Source organism: Bos taurus, chromosome 22 (genome assembly GCF_002263795.3).
Source record: "Bos taurus isolate L1 Dominette 01449 registration number 42190680 breed Hereford chromosome 22, ARS-UCD2.0, whole genome shotgun sequence".
Classification (NCBI taxonomy): Eukaryota; Metazoa; Chordata; class Mammalia; order Artiodactyla; family Bovidae; genus Bos; species Bos taurus.
In genome coordinates, this window is record NC_037349.1 from 60,496,738 (window position 1) to 60,510,694 (window position 13,957).

At 59.5% G+C, this 13,957-nt stretch overlaps 1 protein-coding gene across 5 annotated transcripts in view; it reads left to right on the forward strand.

The window, feature by feature from the left end:
• ZXDC (ZXD family zinc finger C) overlaps positions 1-13,957 on the forward strand; it is a 22,510-nt gene continuing 8,553 nt past the window's right edge. For all 5 annotated transcript variants that reach the window (XR_009492426.1, XM_059880144.1, XM_024983331.2 and 2 more), the window contains exons 1-5: positions 1-1,027; positions 3,244-3,396; positions 3,481-3,559; positions 4,328-4,458; positions 11,276-11,446. Coding sequence is in view for 4 of the 5 variants with exons in the window: in XM_059880144.1 (XP_059736127.1) it covers positions 16-1,027; positions 3,244-3,396; positions 3,481-3,559; positions 4,328-4,458; positions 11,276-11,446 (1,546 nt within the window). In the remaining variant the exon portion in view is untranslated. The remainder of the gene's footprint in view (positions 1,028-3,243; positions 3,397-3,480; positions 3,560-4,327; positions 4,459-11,275; positions 11,447-13,957) is intronic.

Here is a 13,957-nt window from a genome sequence, read left to right on the forward strand (position 1 = left end):
GCCCGCCGTCCGCGCATGCGCACCTGGGGCGCTCCGCCGCGCGCTTGGGCGCTGACCAGCCTGCGTCGCGCACGGCGTCGCGCTCGGCGGCCAGCCTGCGTCGCGCTCGGCGGGTGTGCGTGCGGGGCGGTGCTTCCGGCGAGGCGGTGGCTGGACGCGCCGCGGCCCAAGATGGACGCGCCGGCGCTGCATGCCTCCGCGGCCCCGGACGCGCTCGGGCCCCAACTCGGCGGTGTCCCCGCCCGGCCCCGCAGAGCCCCGGGCCCCGCGCGCCGCCGCTTGCTGCTGCTGAGGGAGCCCGAGGGCGGCGCGCGGGGCCCGCGCTGCGGGGAGGCCGGACCGCCGGCCGCCGGGGGCGGCGACTCTCTCGTAGTGCTGCTGGACGTGGCGCGCGGCGCGGCCGCGGCCCCGGGGCGGCGGGAGCCGGAGCCCGAGCCCCGCGCCGCCTCGAGCCCGGCCGGCCGCCCCGCGCAGGCCCCCGGCGCCGCGCCCCTCGGGGGCCCCGGGGCCGCTGGCCCCCAGGACCTGCTGGTGCGCCTGGAGCGCGGCGTCCTCGCGCTGGCCGCGCCGTCGCGGGGCCCGCCCCCCGGCCAAGAGGCCGGCAGCCCGGCCGAGGCCCGCCGCGCGCCCGCCGGCCCCGGCTACCGATGCCCCGAGCCGCAGTGCGCGCTCGCCTTCGCCAAGAAGCACCAGCTGCAGGTGCACCTGCTGACGCACGGCAGCGGCCAGGGCCGGCGGCCCTTCAAGTGCCCGCTGGACGGCTGCGGCTGGGCCTTCACCACGTCCTACAAGCTCAAGCGGCACCTGCAGTCGCACGACAAGCTGCGGCCGTTCGGCTGCCCGGTGGGCGGCTGCGGCAAGAAGTTCACCACCGTGTACAACCTCAAGGCGCACATGAAGGCGCACGAGCAGGAGAGCCTGTTCAAGTGCGAGGTGTGCGCCGAGCGCTTCCCCACGCACGCCAAGCTCAGCTCGCACCAGCGCAGCCACTTCGAGCCCGAGAGGCCCTACAAGTGCGACTTTCCCGGTGAGCGGCGCGGGCGGGGCGCGGTGTCTCCTCTCCTTCCGACCCGGGGTCGCGGCGGCTCCCGGACCCCGCTTGGCCGCGAAATAGCTCGGGGAATCTCGGAGCCGTCCCCCAGGTGTGGGTGCGTCCGATGAGCGAGACCACAAGGCGTCTTCCCACCGACGGAGCCGGAGGCAGGTCTGGTCACTGGGAAACGCTCAGTCCGGCTTGCGGGCGCGCACCCCGGGCTGCAGGAACGCTGGGCCGCCGTACAGCGGGGCGAGACATTAGGGCGCCCCAGGAGATTATCGCCCGGTGCGGCGCATCCGCTTTTTATGCCGTTAAAACTTTTGTTTCGTTTGGACTTCATTGTTGTGTGAAGTTCTGAAACTGTCTTCATCTTTAGATGGAGACTCCCGGCGAGGTGGGTCCGGTGGGTGAGTGTCCGTGGACTCTCCGCCGGGATAGGCGGCTCCAGCAGCGGAGGGCGTGTGCCTGCGAAGGAGGGGCTGGGGGGCTGGGGCCTGCTGCGGAGCCAAGGCAGGGAATGTGGGCAGGTGGGAGGCTTCTGGAGGGCCTTCCGTAAAAGCGAAGCTGGAGTGTGCGCCTGGCAATTGGTTCATGTGTTGTGGGCCGGGAGTGCGCCCTGCACAGTGTCCAGGTTACGGAAGTGTCCTGGAATGAGGGATTTTGAAAGGGCGGAAGAAATGTCAGTTGTTAGGGAATTCTCTCTGATCTTCCCCTGTGCCCTGGCCGGTCCTGTGCACCCCGTCTCCGTGGAGAGCCTGGGTGGAGGGCACTCTCTCTCTCGGTTCCACACTCGGCACCTGAGGGCGGCTTACAGACAGCTCTAGTGAAGAGCTCAGAGGGCGTCCGTCTGAGCAAAGTGCTAGCAGGATCAGGGATCCACCTGTTTTGGGCACGGGGTCACCCTGGGGATTTTGAGGTGAATGATCTGTGGGGTGTCTGTCCTGGGTGGGTGGAAGGAGGAGTGGAGCGTTCCAGACCGCAGGGGCCTGAGGGCTGACCCAGGTGGAGGCTGTGGGTCCCTGAGCGGCTCCAGCTGGGGAGGATTGAGACGCTGGGTCCCGCGGCTTCTCAGTCGGTCAGGGGAGGGTGTGTCTTGCTGAGGCAGACTCCGACTTCGCTTGTTTAGATGTGTCTACCTGACCGAGGGGCAGCCCAAAGTGAGGACTGGCCGGGGCCGCTGGGAAGGGACAATGTGTACGTGAGGAGGGGTGGGGGCCGTTTGGGGAGATGAGCGTTTCCCTGCTCATTGTCACTGCAGAGAGGAGGGGCGACGGGCTCTGTGCCCGTGGCGGCCCCGGGAGGGCTTGAGAGGGGCCATAGCGCCCACTGCTCACAGGCATCTTGCAGCCTCGTGGGTTCTGCCTGGTGTGAGCACTGACCTTTTCTGTCGAAGGAGAGCTGGTTGTTTAGTAGCTAAGTCGCGTCCAGCTCTGCTTCTCCATGGACAGCCTACTTTTTCCACCAGGCTCCTCTGTCCATGGGATTTCCCAGGCAGGAATACTGGAGTGGGTTGCCATTTCCTTCTCCAAGGGATCTTCCTCATCCCGGGATCAAGTCTGGGTCTCCTGCACTGCAGGTGGATTCTTTATCAGGGAGCCACCAGGGAAGGAGCTGATGGCTTCTAGCTCTCCCCAGTGGAGAGCTTAGTGATGTTTGAAGTCCCGTGGGTCAGCCCGGTTGAAGATGCAGATGGGAAAAGCACAGATGAGCCCAGTGACTCGTGACAGAGCAGGAAACCCCAAGGAGACAGGCCAGAGGGAGGAGGAGCTTGCGGCAGGGGCCGGTCTGCCTCTGGGAGGGCGTGCCCAGGGATGGGGGGTGTGCCTGGTTCCGCAGGTTGGGGGACCTCAGGCGTTACTGCAGTGGCTGGCAGCCCTTTCAGGGTCAGCCTGACCAGACAGAATCTGGTTCCTTAGTATCTGCTTCATCTTGTTGGGTTTACGGGTCGTTGAGTTCCTGCCATACCTGGAGGGTCTGTCGTGCTGAGCCGGGAGCTGATGGGTGCATCGGAGGACGATCAGGTGGCCACGTGGGGCAGGTGGCCTGTGAACTGCCCCGAGCCGCCCCGACTTCGGCCTCCAGGGAGGCCCTCGAGTCGTCCTCCTCCTGCGTGCCCCGGTGCCAGCGGCGCCTGGCGGGTGACTGGGTTAGCTCTATAACGTGCCTTCTGCCCCGCCAGTGAGCAGGCTCTGTGTTTCTCTGTTCAGGCTGCGAGAAGACATTCATCACCGTGAGCGCTCTGTTTTCCCACAACCGGGCCCACTTCCGGGAACAAGAACTCTTTTCCTGCTCCTTTCCCGGATGCAGCAAACAGTATGACAAAGCCTGTCGCCTGAAAATCCACCTGAGAAGCCACACAGGTAACGAGCCCGGGCCGTCCGGCCCCCGCCCGCCATCTGTGCATTCCCGGTTGTGATCACGAGGTGTGGTTTTTCTTTCTTCAGGTGAAAGACCTTTTATCTGTGACTCTGACAGTTGTGGCTGGACCTTCACCAGCATGTCTAAGCTCTTGAGGCACAAGAGGTAACCTTTACATTTGGGTTGAATTCTTCGTCTTGAAAATGAGTGAGTTATTGGTCAGTAGCAGAAGCCTGTGGATGGGATAATCTGTGGATTTCTTTAAGTAATGAAAAACAAGTGTGGATAACTTGGAAAATTCAGAAAGTTTATAAGAAGAAAAACACACAGAATCCGATCACTTAAAGTTAGTTTTTTGTGTGTACTTGTTTTTAAGTTTAGTTAGTATGCGTAACGTTCAGCTTGATTTTTAGAAAGGTAAGGCTATGGACTAAGCCTCCCTCATGCCGTCGTCACTTCCGTGCTGTGGCGGCCCCTTGAGGGCTGGGCTCGTGCAGGTGGCCCTTGGCCTTTGTCCCGCATCCGGCCTCCCAGCAGCTCTGACGCTGAAGCGCTTGTCCTCCTGTTTTGTGTGGGGACCCAGAGAGCTGGGAGGCGTTCTGTCCTTGCACAGCTGGGGCTGAGGGCATCTACGCGGAGAAAGACCGTGTGCTCGTCAGGCGAGGTCCCCTGCCGCAGGGACAGCCTGTGTGGTAGTGGGTGGCTGAATGGGGGAGGCGGCTGCTCCTTCCTGCGTGGAAGCTGAGTCTGACTGTGGTCGGCTCCATCAGGAAGGAGGGCTTGTGCCCATGAGGACTAGGGACCAAATCCAGGCTCTTCTGAGATGTGCCGTTTTCCCCTGTGATGCGGAGAGCTCGTGGGTGGGTGCATCTTGCAGAGCTGTGCCCGCGGCGGTGACGCGCGTGGTCACCCTCGCTGCCGTCTGTCCCGCAGGAAGCATGACGATGACCGCCGCTTCCCCTGCCCCGTCGAGGGCTGTGGCAAGTCGTTCACCCGGGCCGAGCACCTGAAGGGCCACAGCGTCACCCACCTGGGCACCAAACCCTTCGCCTGTCCTGTGGAAGGTGGGTGTGAGCAGCCCCACGGCCGCCTGGCGCTGCGGGTGGAAGAGTCTGAGGTGCCAAGTAGGCCGGGGCGTGGGTTGGCTCGGCTGGTCTTAGCCGGGGGCGTGCGTCTTGGGAGCAGAGTGCTAGCAAGCAGGTGCAGAGTCGGACCGCTGGACCTGGGGCCTGGGCCTGGGGCTGTGGCTCTGCCGAGTCCCTGCTGGCCGCATCCCCGCTGGCTTGACGCTCGTGAGGATTTGGCGTCATACTGTGGGGAAAGTGCTGTTCAAAGGAGACGCTGCAGACCCACCTGAAGCTGAGCGTTCCCTGGAATGTGGCGAAGGTATCCCGGTGGTCTAACCAGACACAGACGTGTGTCTCTGCAGGGCTCCAGTCGGGGGGCGGGCCACAGGCGCACAGCCAGCGTGTGGGGTGCTGGGGACGTGACGGCAGTCACCCAGACTGTGCTGGGATGGGCCGGGGAGGGTTGGAGACAGAAGTGCCGGTGGTGGGCTGAAGACGGCCTGGGCCTGGTGGGGCTTCTCCCGGTGCAAGTATGTGCGGCCCCCTGGGAAGGTGGGTGGGAGTTGGGTGCGCAGAGAAGTTTGTCACTAGAGGGTCGTTGCTGCCTTTCCCTTGGGCGGGGTAGCTTGGTAGGAGCGTGAGGACTGTGGGAATGTCTTTGTGAAGAGGTGACGCGCATCTTGGTAGACCGCTACACTCGGGAAGAGGTGGTCGTTGACACACGTGGACACGTGCGCGTCCTGCTGGGCATCAAGGAAACCCGGGCGAAAGTGAGATCCTTTGGGCTGGCCAAAAGTTTCCTTCAGCTTTTAAGTAAAAATAAAAGACACGTTTCTCACGTTCACCAAGAACCCTATTGAGTTCCTCACCATCTTGTTCAGCTACCCTGTGCATTTCTCAGCTGGCATCATAATTCCATCTTCCCCAGACTTTTTTCCCCGCACGTAGCATTCTTTATTTCCAGGTCTCGTAGCCCAGTAAGAACACGGTTGCTGGCATTTACAGCGTTTGGGGAAGCCCTGTATTCTCCTCCAGCCATACTCTCTGGTTTATTTGCAACAAGAACGTCAAAACAAATGCAGCTGGACAATTCTTTCCATTTTGTTTAGAAACTGGAGCAACCCGTTTTCCCACATTCTACAGTAGCCTCATTCCATCCAAACACCAAACAGAAGAGTTCTCAGCGCGTCTTCATTCAGGTTCTGCACGCGCTCAGTCTTCCACTGGGTCCGAGGGGCGGTGGGTCATTGGAAAGCCGCTCGTGTCAGCAACTCTCGTGAATCAGAATTCCGTTCTCGCGGTGTGGTCCCATCAGCGGGCCAGCATTTGCTTGTGCCCCCTGTTCTTTCTTCTTTAACTTTCCATTTTATCTTGGAGACCACCTCATTGGTCCTTAGCAGCGTTGTGAGGGTTTCGGGTATATGATGAAGGGTCCGGCCGTGCACACACGCGCGCGTCCCTTCTCCCCCAGCCCCCAGGCGGCCCCATGACCCTGAGCGGAGCCCCGTGTGCTGTGCAGAGGGGCCTGGTTGCTCACGTGTGTGAAGCACGCAGCGTGTGTGCAGGGCACTCCTCGCCCCGCTCTGCCCTGCCCCGGCACGCATAAGCTCGTTCTCCAAGCCTGTGAGCCCCGTGTGCTGTGCAGTGGGGCCTGGTTGCTCACGTGTGTGAAGCACGCAGCGTGTGTGCAGGGCGCTCCACGCCCCGCTCTGCCCTGCCCCGGCACGCGTAAGCTCGTTCTCCAAGCCTGGGAGTCTGTTCCTGGTCTGTGAGTGAGCGAGTTTGTACCAGGACTTTCTCAGACCCCACATATGAGGGGTCATGTGGTATTTCTCCTTCCCTTCCTTCACTCGGCAGGAGACTCTGGGTTCTCCACGCTGCTGCACGCTGCTGCACGTGGCGTCGCTTCATCGTGTTGAGTGGCCGCGTAGTAGCCCACGATGGGCACGTCCCACGTCTCCTTCATCCACTCCTCTGTCGATGGACAGCTCACCTCTGCGCCCTGGCTCTTGCAGACAGTGCTGCGGTGAACACTGCGGTGCGCGTACCCTTTCGGATCGTGTTTTTCTCTGGATACGTGCCCCTGAGGGGCTGCACGGTCGTGTGGTGGCTGTGTGTCTAGTTGTTTAAGGGCCTCCACACTTGGAGAGCGGCCGCACCGTTTACATCCCGCCAGCAGTGCAGGAGGTTCCGTTCCCACCACGTCCTCACCTGCATTTACTGTTTGTGGATTTGATTGGCTGTGTGTGCCTGTGTGGGGCCTCTGTTGCCGTGCGGGCTTTTCCCTAGTGCGGCGAGCAGGGCTGCCCACCGCTGCGGGGGGTGGCGGCTTCGCTTGCTGTTGCGCGTGGCCTTCAGCGGCTGCAGCTCCTGGGTGCTGGAGCACAGGCTCCGTAGTCATGGCACGTGTGGCCTTAGTCGCTCTAAGACGGGAGGGATCTTCCCAGGCCAGCGACTGACGTCGCCTCTCCTGCACTGACAGGAGGCTTCCTCACCACTGAGCCGTCAGGGAAGCCCTGTGTGTGGATTTTGTGACGATGGCCCTTCTGAGTGGTGTGAAGTGGTCCCTCACTGTGGTTTTGATTTGCATTTCTCTGATAATTGGCGATACTGAGCATCTTTTCATGTGCCTCTTGGCCATCTGTATGTCGTCTTTGGAGACATGTCCACTTAGGTCTTCTCCCCGTTTTCTGGTTGGGTTCTCTGTTTTGATGCTGAGCCTCGAGAGCTGTTTATAAATTTTGGAGACTGATCCCGTGTCAGTTACATTATTTGAAAATATTTTCTCCCTTTCTGTGGGTTGTCTTTTTGTTTTATGGTTTCCTCTGTTACGCAGGAACTTTTGAGTTTAATTAGGTCCCTTTTTTTTAATTTTTGTTTTTATTTCCATTATTCTGAGAGATGGATTGAAAAAGATACTGTCGCAATCCATCTCAGAGGATGTTCTCTGTTTTCCTCTGCTGCTGCTGCTGCTCAGTCGCTTCAGTCGTGTCCGACTCTGTGCGACCCCATAGACGGCAGCCCACCAGGCTCCCCTGTCCCTGGGATTCTCCAGGCAAGAACACTGGAGTGGGTTGCCATTTCCTTCTCCAGTGCATGAAAGTGAAAAGTGAAAGGGAAGTCACTCAGTCACGTCCGACCCTTAGCGACCCCATGGACTGCAGCCTACCAGGCTCCTCTGCCCATGGGATTTTACAGGCAAAAGTACTGGAGTGGGGTGCTGTTTTCCTCTAGGAGTTGTATAGTGTCTGGTCTCACATTTAGGTCTTTAATCCATGTGGAGCTTATCTTTGCGCATGGTGTTAAAGAATGATCTGATTTCTTTTTTTTTTTTTTTTAGCATGTAGCTGTCCAGTTTTCCCAGCACCATTTGTTGAAGAGACTGTCTTTGCAGCATTGTGTGGTCTTGTCTCCTCTGTTGCTGATTAATTGCCTGTTTAGTGTGTGGGTTTATTTCTGGGCTCTCTGTCCTGTTCGTTGATCCGTAGCCCGGACCGTCCTGCTTTGACGCCTGTAGCTCTGCAGTGTGATCCGAATGAAGTCAAGGAGCTTGAGTCCTCCAGCTCTGTCTTTCTTTCTCGAGATTGTTTTGATGATTCAGGGTCTTTTGTGTCTTCGTACAAATTAAAAAATTTTTTTTGTTATAGTCCTGTGAAAACTGTTGGTGGTGGTTTGATAGGGCCTGCACTGAATCTGTGGATTGCTTTGGGCAGTGTTTTGTCACTTTGACAGTATTGATTCTTCTGCTCTGTGGATGTGGTATATCTGTTTGTATCTTACAGGTTTTGGAATATGCATCTTTCGTCTCTTCAGGTAGGTTTGTTCCTGCATAGTTTGTTTTTTCTAGTAGGCTAAATGAACTGTTGCTTGAGTCTCCCTTTCTGGTCTCTCGATGTCAGTCTGTGGCAGTGTAGCGGTCGCTGTGCGTGACTTTTCTAAGCTGCAGCTTCGCCAGATCCCCAGGTGAGCTCAGGCGGCCTTCTGCTGGCATCTGTAGGACCTTCTGTGTGCAGTGTCGTGTCCTCTGCAAACCGCGACAGTTTGCATTCTTCTTTTCCAGGTTTGAATTCCCTTTGCTGCTTTTTCTCCTGATGACCCTGGCTCGTACTTGCAAAACCGTGGTGCGTAAAGGTGGCAAGGGTGAACGTCCTTGTCTCGCTCTGACCTTAGAGGGGACGCTCTCAGCCTCCACACCGAGTGTGGTGTTGCTGTGTCGAGTGAAGTGATGGTGTGTTGTACATCCTTGTCTCGCTCTGGTCTTAGAGGGGACGCTCTCAGCCTCCACACCGAGTGTGGTGTTGCTGTGTCGAGTGAAGCGATGGTGTGTTGTACATGGCCTTTATTATGTTGAGACATGTTCCTTCTGTGCCCACCTTCTGAAGTGTTTCTCATAAATGGATCTTGAGCTTGTCAGAAGCTCTTTCTGCATCACTGAGATAAGCGTGGTTTTACTCTCCCACTTGCGGTGTGGTGTGTCACACTGGTTGACGTGTGGGTCCTGAAATCCTTGCGTCACCGGGAAGGATCCCACTATCGTAGTGTGTGACCCTTTTAATGTGTTGTTGGATTCCAGTTGCTCATTTTTTATCTTTTTGAGCAAAGAGCTCTTCCAGATGCCTTCTATAGTCTTCCAGGGAATTGAAATGTCTTCCACTGAGAGAGTTTTGTGCAGATCAGGTAAATGGACCTCTGAAGGTGTGGTGTCTGGTCAGCAGGGACGGTGAGTCAGGACTTCCCGGCCGAGCTGTGACAGTTTTTGTCTGGTCATTGAAGAAGCACACGGTCTTGGTTGTCCTGAGGGAAGAGCGTGTGTTTGCTGCTGCCGACTCCACACGCTTTCTCCTCGGGTGCTGCTTTCAGTGGGCCTTGTTGGGAGCAGTGCTCGTTGGAGTGAATCGTCTGGTTTTCTGGAAGAAGCCCGTAACGGAGGACTCCCTTCCAGTCCCACCACGGTCACAACACTGCCTTCTAGGATGAAGACCAGCCTTGGGTGGCGGGTGGCGGCTCGTATCGCTGGCCCCACGAGCTCCTCCGCGCCACTTTCTCGTACAGCACACACTTGTCATCGCCTGTCACAGTGTGCTTTGTAAGTGGAAAGTTTTCATTACGTTTCAGTAGAGAATCCATGTAGAATACGGTCAGAAAGGTTTGTGTGTTTGAGTGAAGCCCAGCCTTCGGAGCGGTGACGGTGGCCGCGGCGGCGCCGACGCCTTGCGCGCGGGCGGGTGTGCTGAGTGTGCTGCTGCCCCCACGTGCTGCGCCGCTGGCTGTCCTCAGTGTTTGAGTTCGCTTGCTTCAACTTCAGCCGATCTTCCCAACCGTGGGGCGCTGTCCGGCCAGGAGTCTCCGCGTTTGGTCGTCACTGCACCGTCTCTACACGCTGCGCAAAGCTCCTTTTGTGTCTCAGTTGCATTTCTATTTTTCTTGAAATGACAAAGCACCATATGCTGGAGTTGTTACTTTTTCCCTTCCATGTTCAGTGTTAGAGTGGCTACACGAAAATTCACGTCTTGGTGCCTTTTTTGTTTGTTTTCATGCGCACCGATTTGACAGCTGTCACCATACAATCTAACAAAACTGTTTGGATGAAGTCAACAGACAACGAAGCGCTACTATAGCCATCTTAGGGAGAAGGTCAAACAAACCCTTTGGCCACCCGACATCTTGTTTTCTGTTGAATTCGTAAGTTTCTACAGCCGGAAGCTGCCTTCTGGCAGGAGCCGGGAGGATGTCCCTGCTGTGGTCAGGCCAGTCCTCAGGAGAGCGGTGTGACCGAAAGTGTGCTCAGCACCCCTGCCGTGTGGCCAGCCTCTGTGAGGGTCCTGGCTGGCGGGTGGGAACCCAGCACGCTCTCCCTGGGACCCCTGGCCGGAGGCCAGAGGGGTCTCTTCTATCTGTTGTGTTTCCCAAGTGCCCTGTCCTGGGTCTGACCTCAGGAAACCGGTTTGAAGTTTTGTTTGCAAATGACCTCAGTTCAGAACTCTTCTCAGAGGCCGCCGACCCTGGCTCCTGCGGCTGTGTCCTCGCTCCAGAGCCTCTTTCCCTGCAAGAACCCCTCCTGCCTCGAGCTGTCCTTCCTGACCCAGGACCCCCGTCCCATCCCTGCTTTATGGACAGACAGCACACGCGGGGCCATCAGGTCCCTCCCACCCCACTGCAGACCCTCGGCCTCAGGCCTTCATGGCTCTGACAGGCCTGCCCCTCATCACCTGGAATGTGACGTCTCTCCTGACACCTGTTCCTGCCCCGCAGGCGGACGCCGCCCTCGGGCCCAGAGTGCTGGGCACCCCAGCCCTGTCCACCTTGGTGGGCTGCCGTCCGCCTCAGCGAGGGCAGCCGGCCGCCTACCGCCATGCCGACCTCCGGTGCTGGGGCCTGGGCCGTGGCGGCTGGGCGATGGCCTCTGTGGGTTGCTGGTTCCCTGTGTCCCAGCACTGTCTGTGCTGTGAGACCCTGGTGGGCATGGGCCGCCAGCCAGGCAGGCCCAGCTCCAGGCCCCTCCTCCTGGTTCCCGGCCGTCTGCCTGACCCACCTGGCAGTGGCTTCTCAGTGGTGACACGGGAGGAGGTTGCTTCTGGCGTCAGTGGGGACGATCTGTAGCCTGGATGTCTCAGGGTCGTGGGTTTTCCTCCAGTAGCAGCGTAGCAGAGGTGGTCGGTGTGGCTCGGCGGTGGAAGGCGGGAGATGTTGGCGTGGCCCTGAGGCTGGGGGGGCAGCTGCGTGTCACACCCGGGGTGCGTGTGGCCATCGGGACGTCTGGGCACTGCCCGGGACGGGGGCCCTGGTGCCTCACGCAGCTGTCCTCTCTCCCCAGGGTGCTGCGCCAGGTTCTCGGCGCGGAGCAGCCTCTACATCCACGCCAAGAAGCACCTGCAGGACGTGGCTGCCCCGAAGAGCAGGTGTCCGGTGTCCAGCTGCGACCGGCTCTTCGCCTCCAAGCACAGCATGAAGGCCCATGTGCTCAGGCAGCACCGCCGGCCCCCAGGTGGGCCCCTGGCAGCCGCGGGCTCCCCCCACCTGGCCTGGGCAGTGAGGCCCCTGAAGCGGGCCTTGACCTCGCCCTGTGTGCCGAGCTGCCCCTCCAGCCCCTCCTGTCCGGCCCTGCCCGGGACAGCCATGGGGACAGAACAGACTGTTCCTGGATGAGCACGGGGGCAGAGTGCAAACCGTGGCGGGTCCCACGGTGACTCTGCACATGGCCCTGGCCGTCCTGTCTCCTGGGCGCTGAGCAGCCTGGCTTTCTGACCGTGAGCCCAGGCCCCCAGGTGTGGCATGCAGAGGCTGGGTACCGACAGCGGCCTCTCCCCGCAGCCATCCCGCCGCCTGCTCCCCGGAGCCTGGTGGGTGTGGTGCTCCTGCAGCGCCTCAAGGGTGAAGTCCTGGCTGCGGGCACCCAAGCAGCTGCTGCTGGACTCTGCTCAGGGCTGCCTGCCCGACTTGGGCATAGCCCCCACCCCGCTCTGTGATCCTGGGAGGGGAACTGGAACGCAGGGCATGTGTCAGGAACGGGTCTGGGAGTGTCCACATCTGTGACGTGACGTGGTCTCGTGTGAGGCCTGGACGTCCGGGTCTGTTACGTGACGTGGTCTCGTTCGGCCGTGGACGTCCCAGGTCTGTGAGGTGACGTGGTCTCGTGTTGGGTAGGTGAGGGAGTCTGTTGTGAGCGGGCAGGGATTCACAGCTTGACGTGACTGTAGGTGCTGGGGAGTGTATGTCTGTCGTGGAGGAACCCAGCCTGGCCCTGGAGGGATTGGGTCCCCTCACGGTGGTCCTGAGCGGGGTCGCACCGCATGGAGGTGAGGCAGGGCGGTGCTGGTGTGGAGGGAGCTGGTTGCCTTCGTGTGGTCGGTGTTAGTGCTTGTGTACGGGTTGTGAGTGTCTGGCTCTTGCACGTGGTAGATCTCCAGTAAACTTTTATAGAATTAACAAAATGCTAAATAGGAAATTTATGAGCAAGTTGGTGTTTCTTGATGTTCGCCTGGATTCAGTTCAGTTCAGTCGCTCAGTCGTGTCCGACTCTTTACGACCCCATGGACTGCAGCACGCCAGGCCTCCCTGTCCATCGCCAACTCCCAGAGTCCACCCAAACTCAAGTTCATTGAGTCAGTGATGCTATCCAACCATCTCATCCTCTGTCGTCCCCTTCTCCTCCTGCCTTCAATCTTTCCCAGCGGCAGGGTCTTTTCTAATGAGTCAGGTCTTCGCATCAGGTGGCCACAGTATTGGAGTTTCAGCTTCAACATCAGACCTTCCAATGAACACCCAGGACTGATCTCCTTTAGGATGGACTGGTTGGATCTCCTTGCAGTCCAAGGGTCTCTCAAGGGTCTTCTCCAACACCACAGTTCAAAAGCATCAATTCTTCGGTGCTCAGCTTTCTTTATAGTCTAGCTCTCACATCCATACGTGACCACTGGAAAAACCATATTATCGTTCTTGATTTTTTCATAGGGAGCTGAATCAGCAAGGTTGTCTAGGAAACTGGAAAGTTTTGAGGAAGAGACCTGTTTCTGTTTTTACTATCTTCAGAGAGGCCCTGCCGTCTCTCTAGAATGTTCCCTGGTGCTGGGTGATCGTCAAGGCCCCGATGGGCCGGCCCAGCGTCTGAGCTCCGTAGCAGCACAGCCGCGGGCAGAGGCTCTCTGCGTGGCTGTCCTCGTTGGCTTGGGGACGGCGTCTGGCAGCTTTCCTCCCTGGGTCCCCAGTGGAGCCTCGTCGCTGCTCTGCCGCGGCGTCCACAGGGCGGTGTGAGCTTGGGGCTCGCTCCGGGTTGGGGGTGCTGGCGCTGCAAGAGAGGCCTGTCACAGTCCCACTGGCTCCTCTGCAGGATTCTCGTGCTCCTGCCTCCCTGGTGGCTTGGCACCTGGCGAGCGCTCACCAGGATTTGGAATGGTGGGTGTTCTTGTGTCTGAACTCCAGCATGAGCGTTCAGTGACATCGTTTGATGTCGGCATCGTCCCTTCTCCTGAGGGTGACCTCGTGGCTGGCACTCCTTCACCGAGGAGCAGTTACTCGAGTGCTGGGCACAGGTGCCGCTGTCGTCACGGGAGGCTGCTTGGGGGCCGGGCCTGTGCCTGCTGTAGGGCGGGGGTGTCCGGGAACAGGGCGGCTCTCCAAGCCTGTTGGGAGCCGCTCTCTCCAGGGGGCTGGGGCCTGGGCTCAGTGCACGGAGCCTACCGTGTGTCTCTGCAGGCCGGCCGGCCAGCTGGTCCCCGCCGTCCTCCCCGTCCTCCCCCTTGAGCTCAGGAGAGGCAGAGACCAGGCTGAGAGGTGGCCTGATGCGGCTGAACTTAGAAGGGTCCCCGAGCTGCGGGGTCAGCGCGGCCTGAGGTTGGTGGTTCGTGCTCTGTGAGGGGCTTGGTCTCCACGGGGCCATGCGAGTGAAGGGTGTGAAGCCTGAAAGACTCAGGGTGAAACCTTCTCTTACTGTTACTTGGGGAGCGTCAGTGGCTGGGGGAAGACCCAGGGGCTCCAGGCTCTGAACCCCTACGCGGGG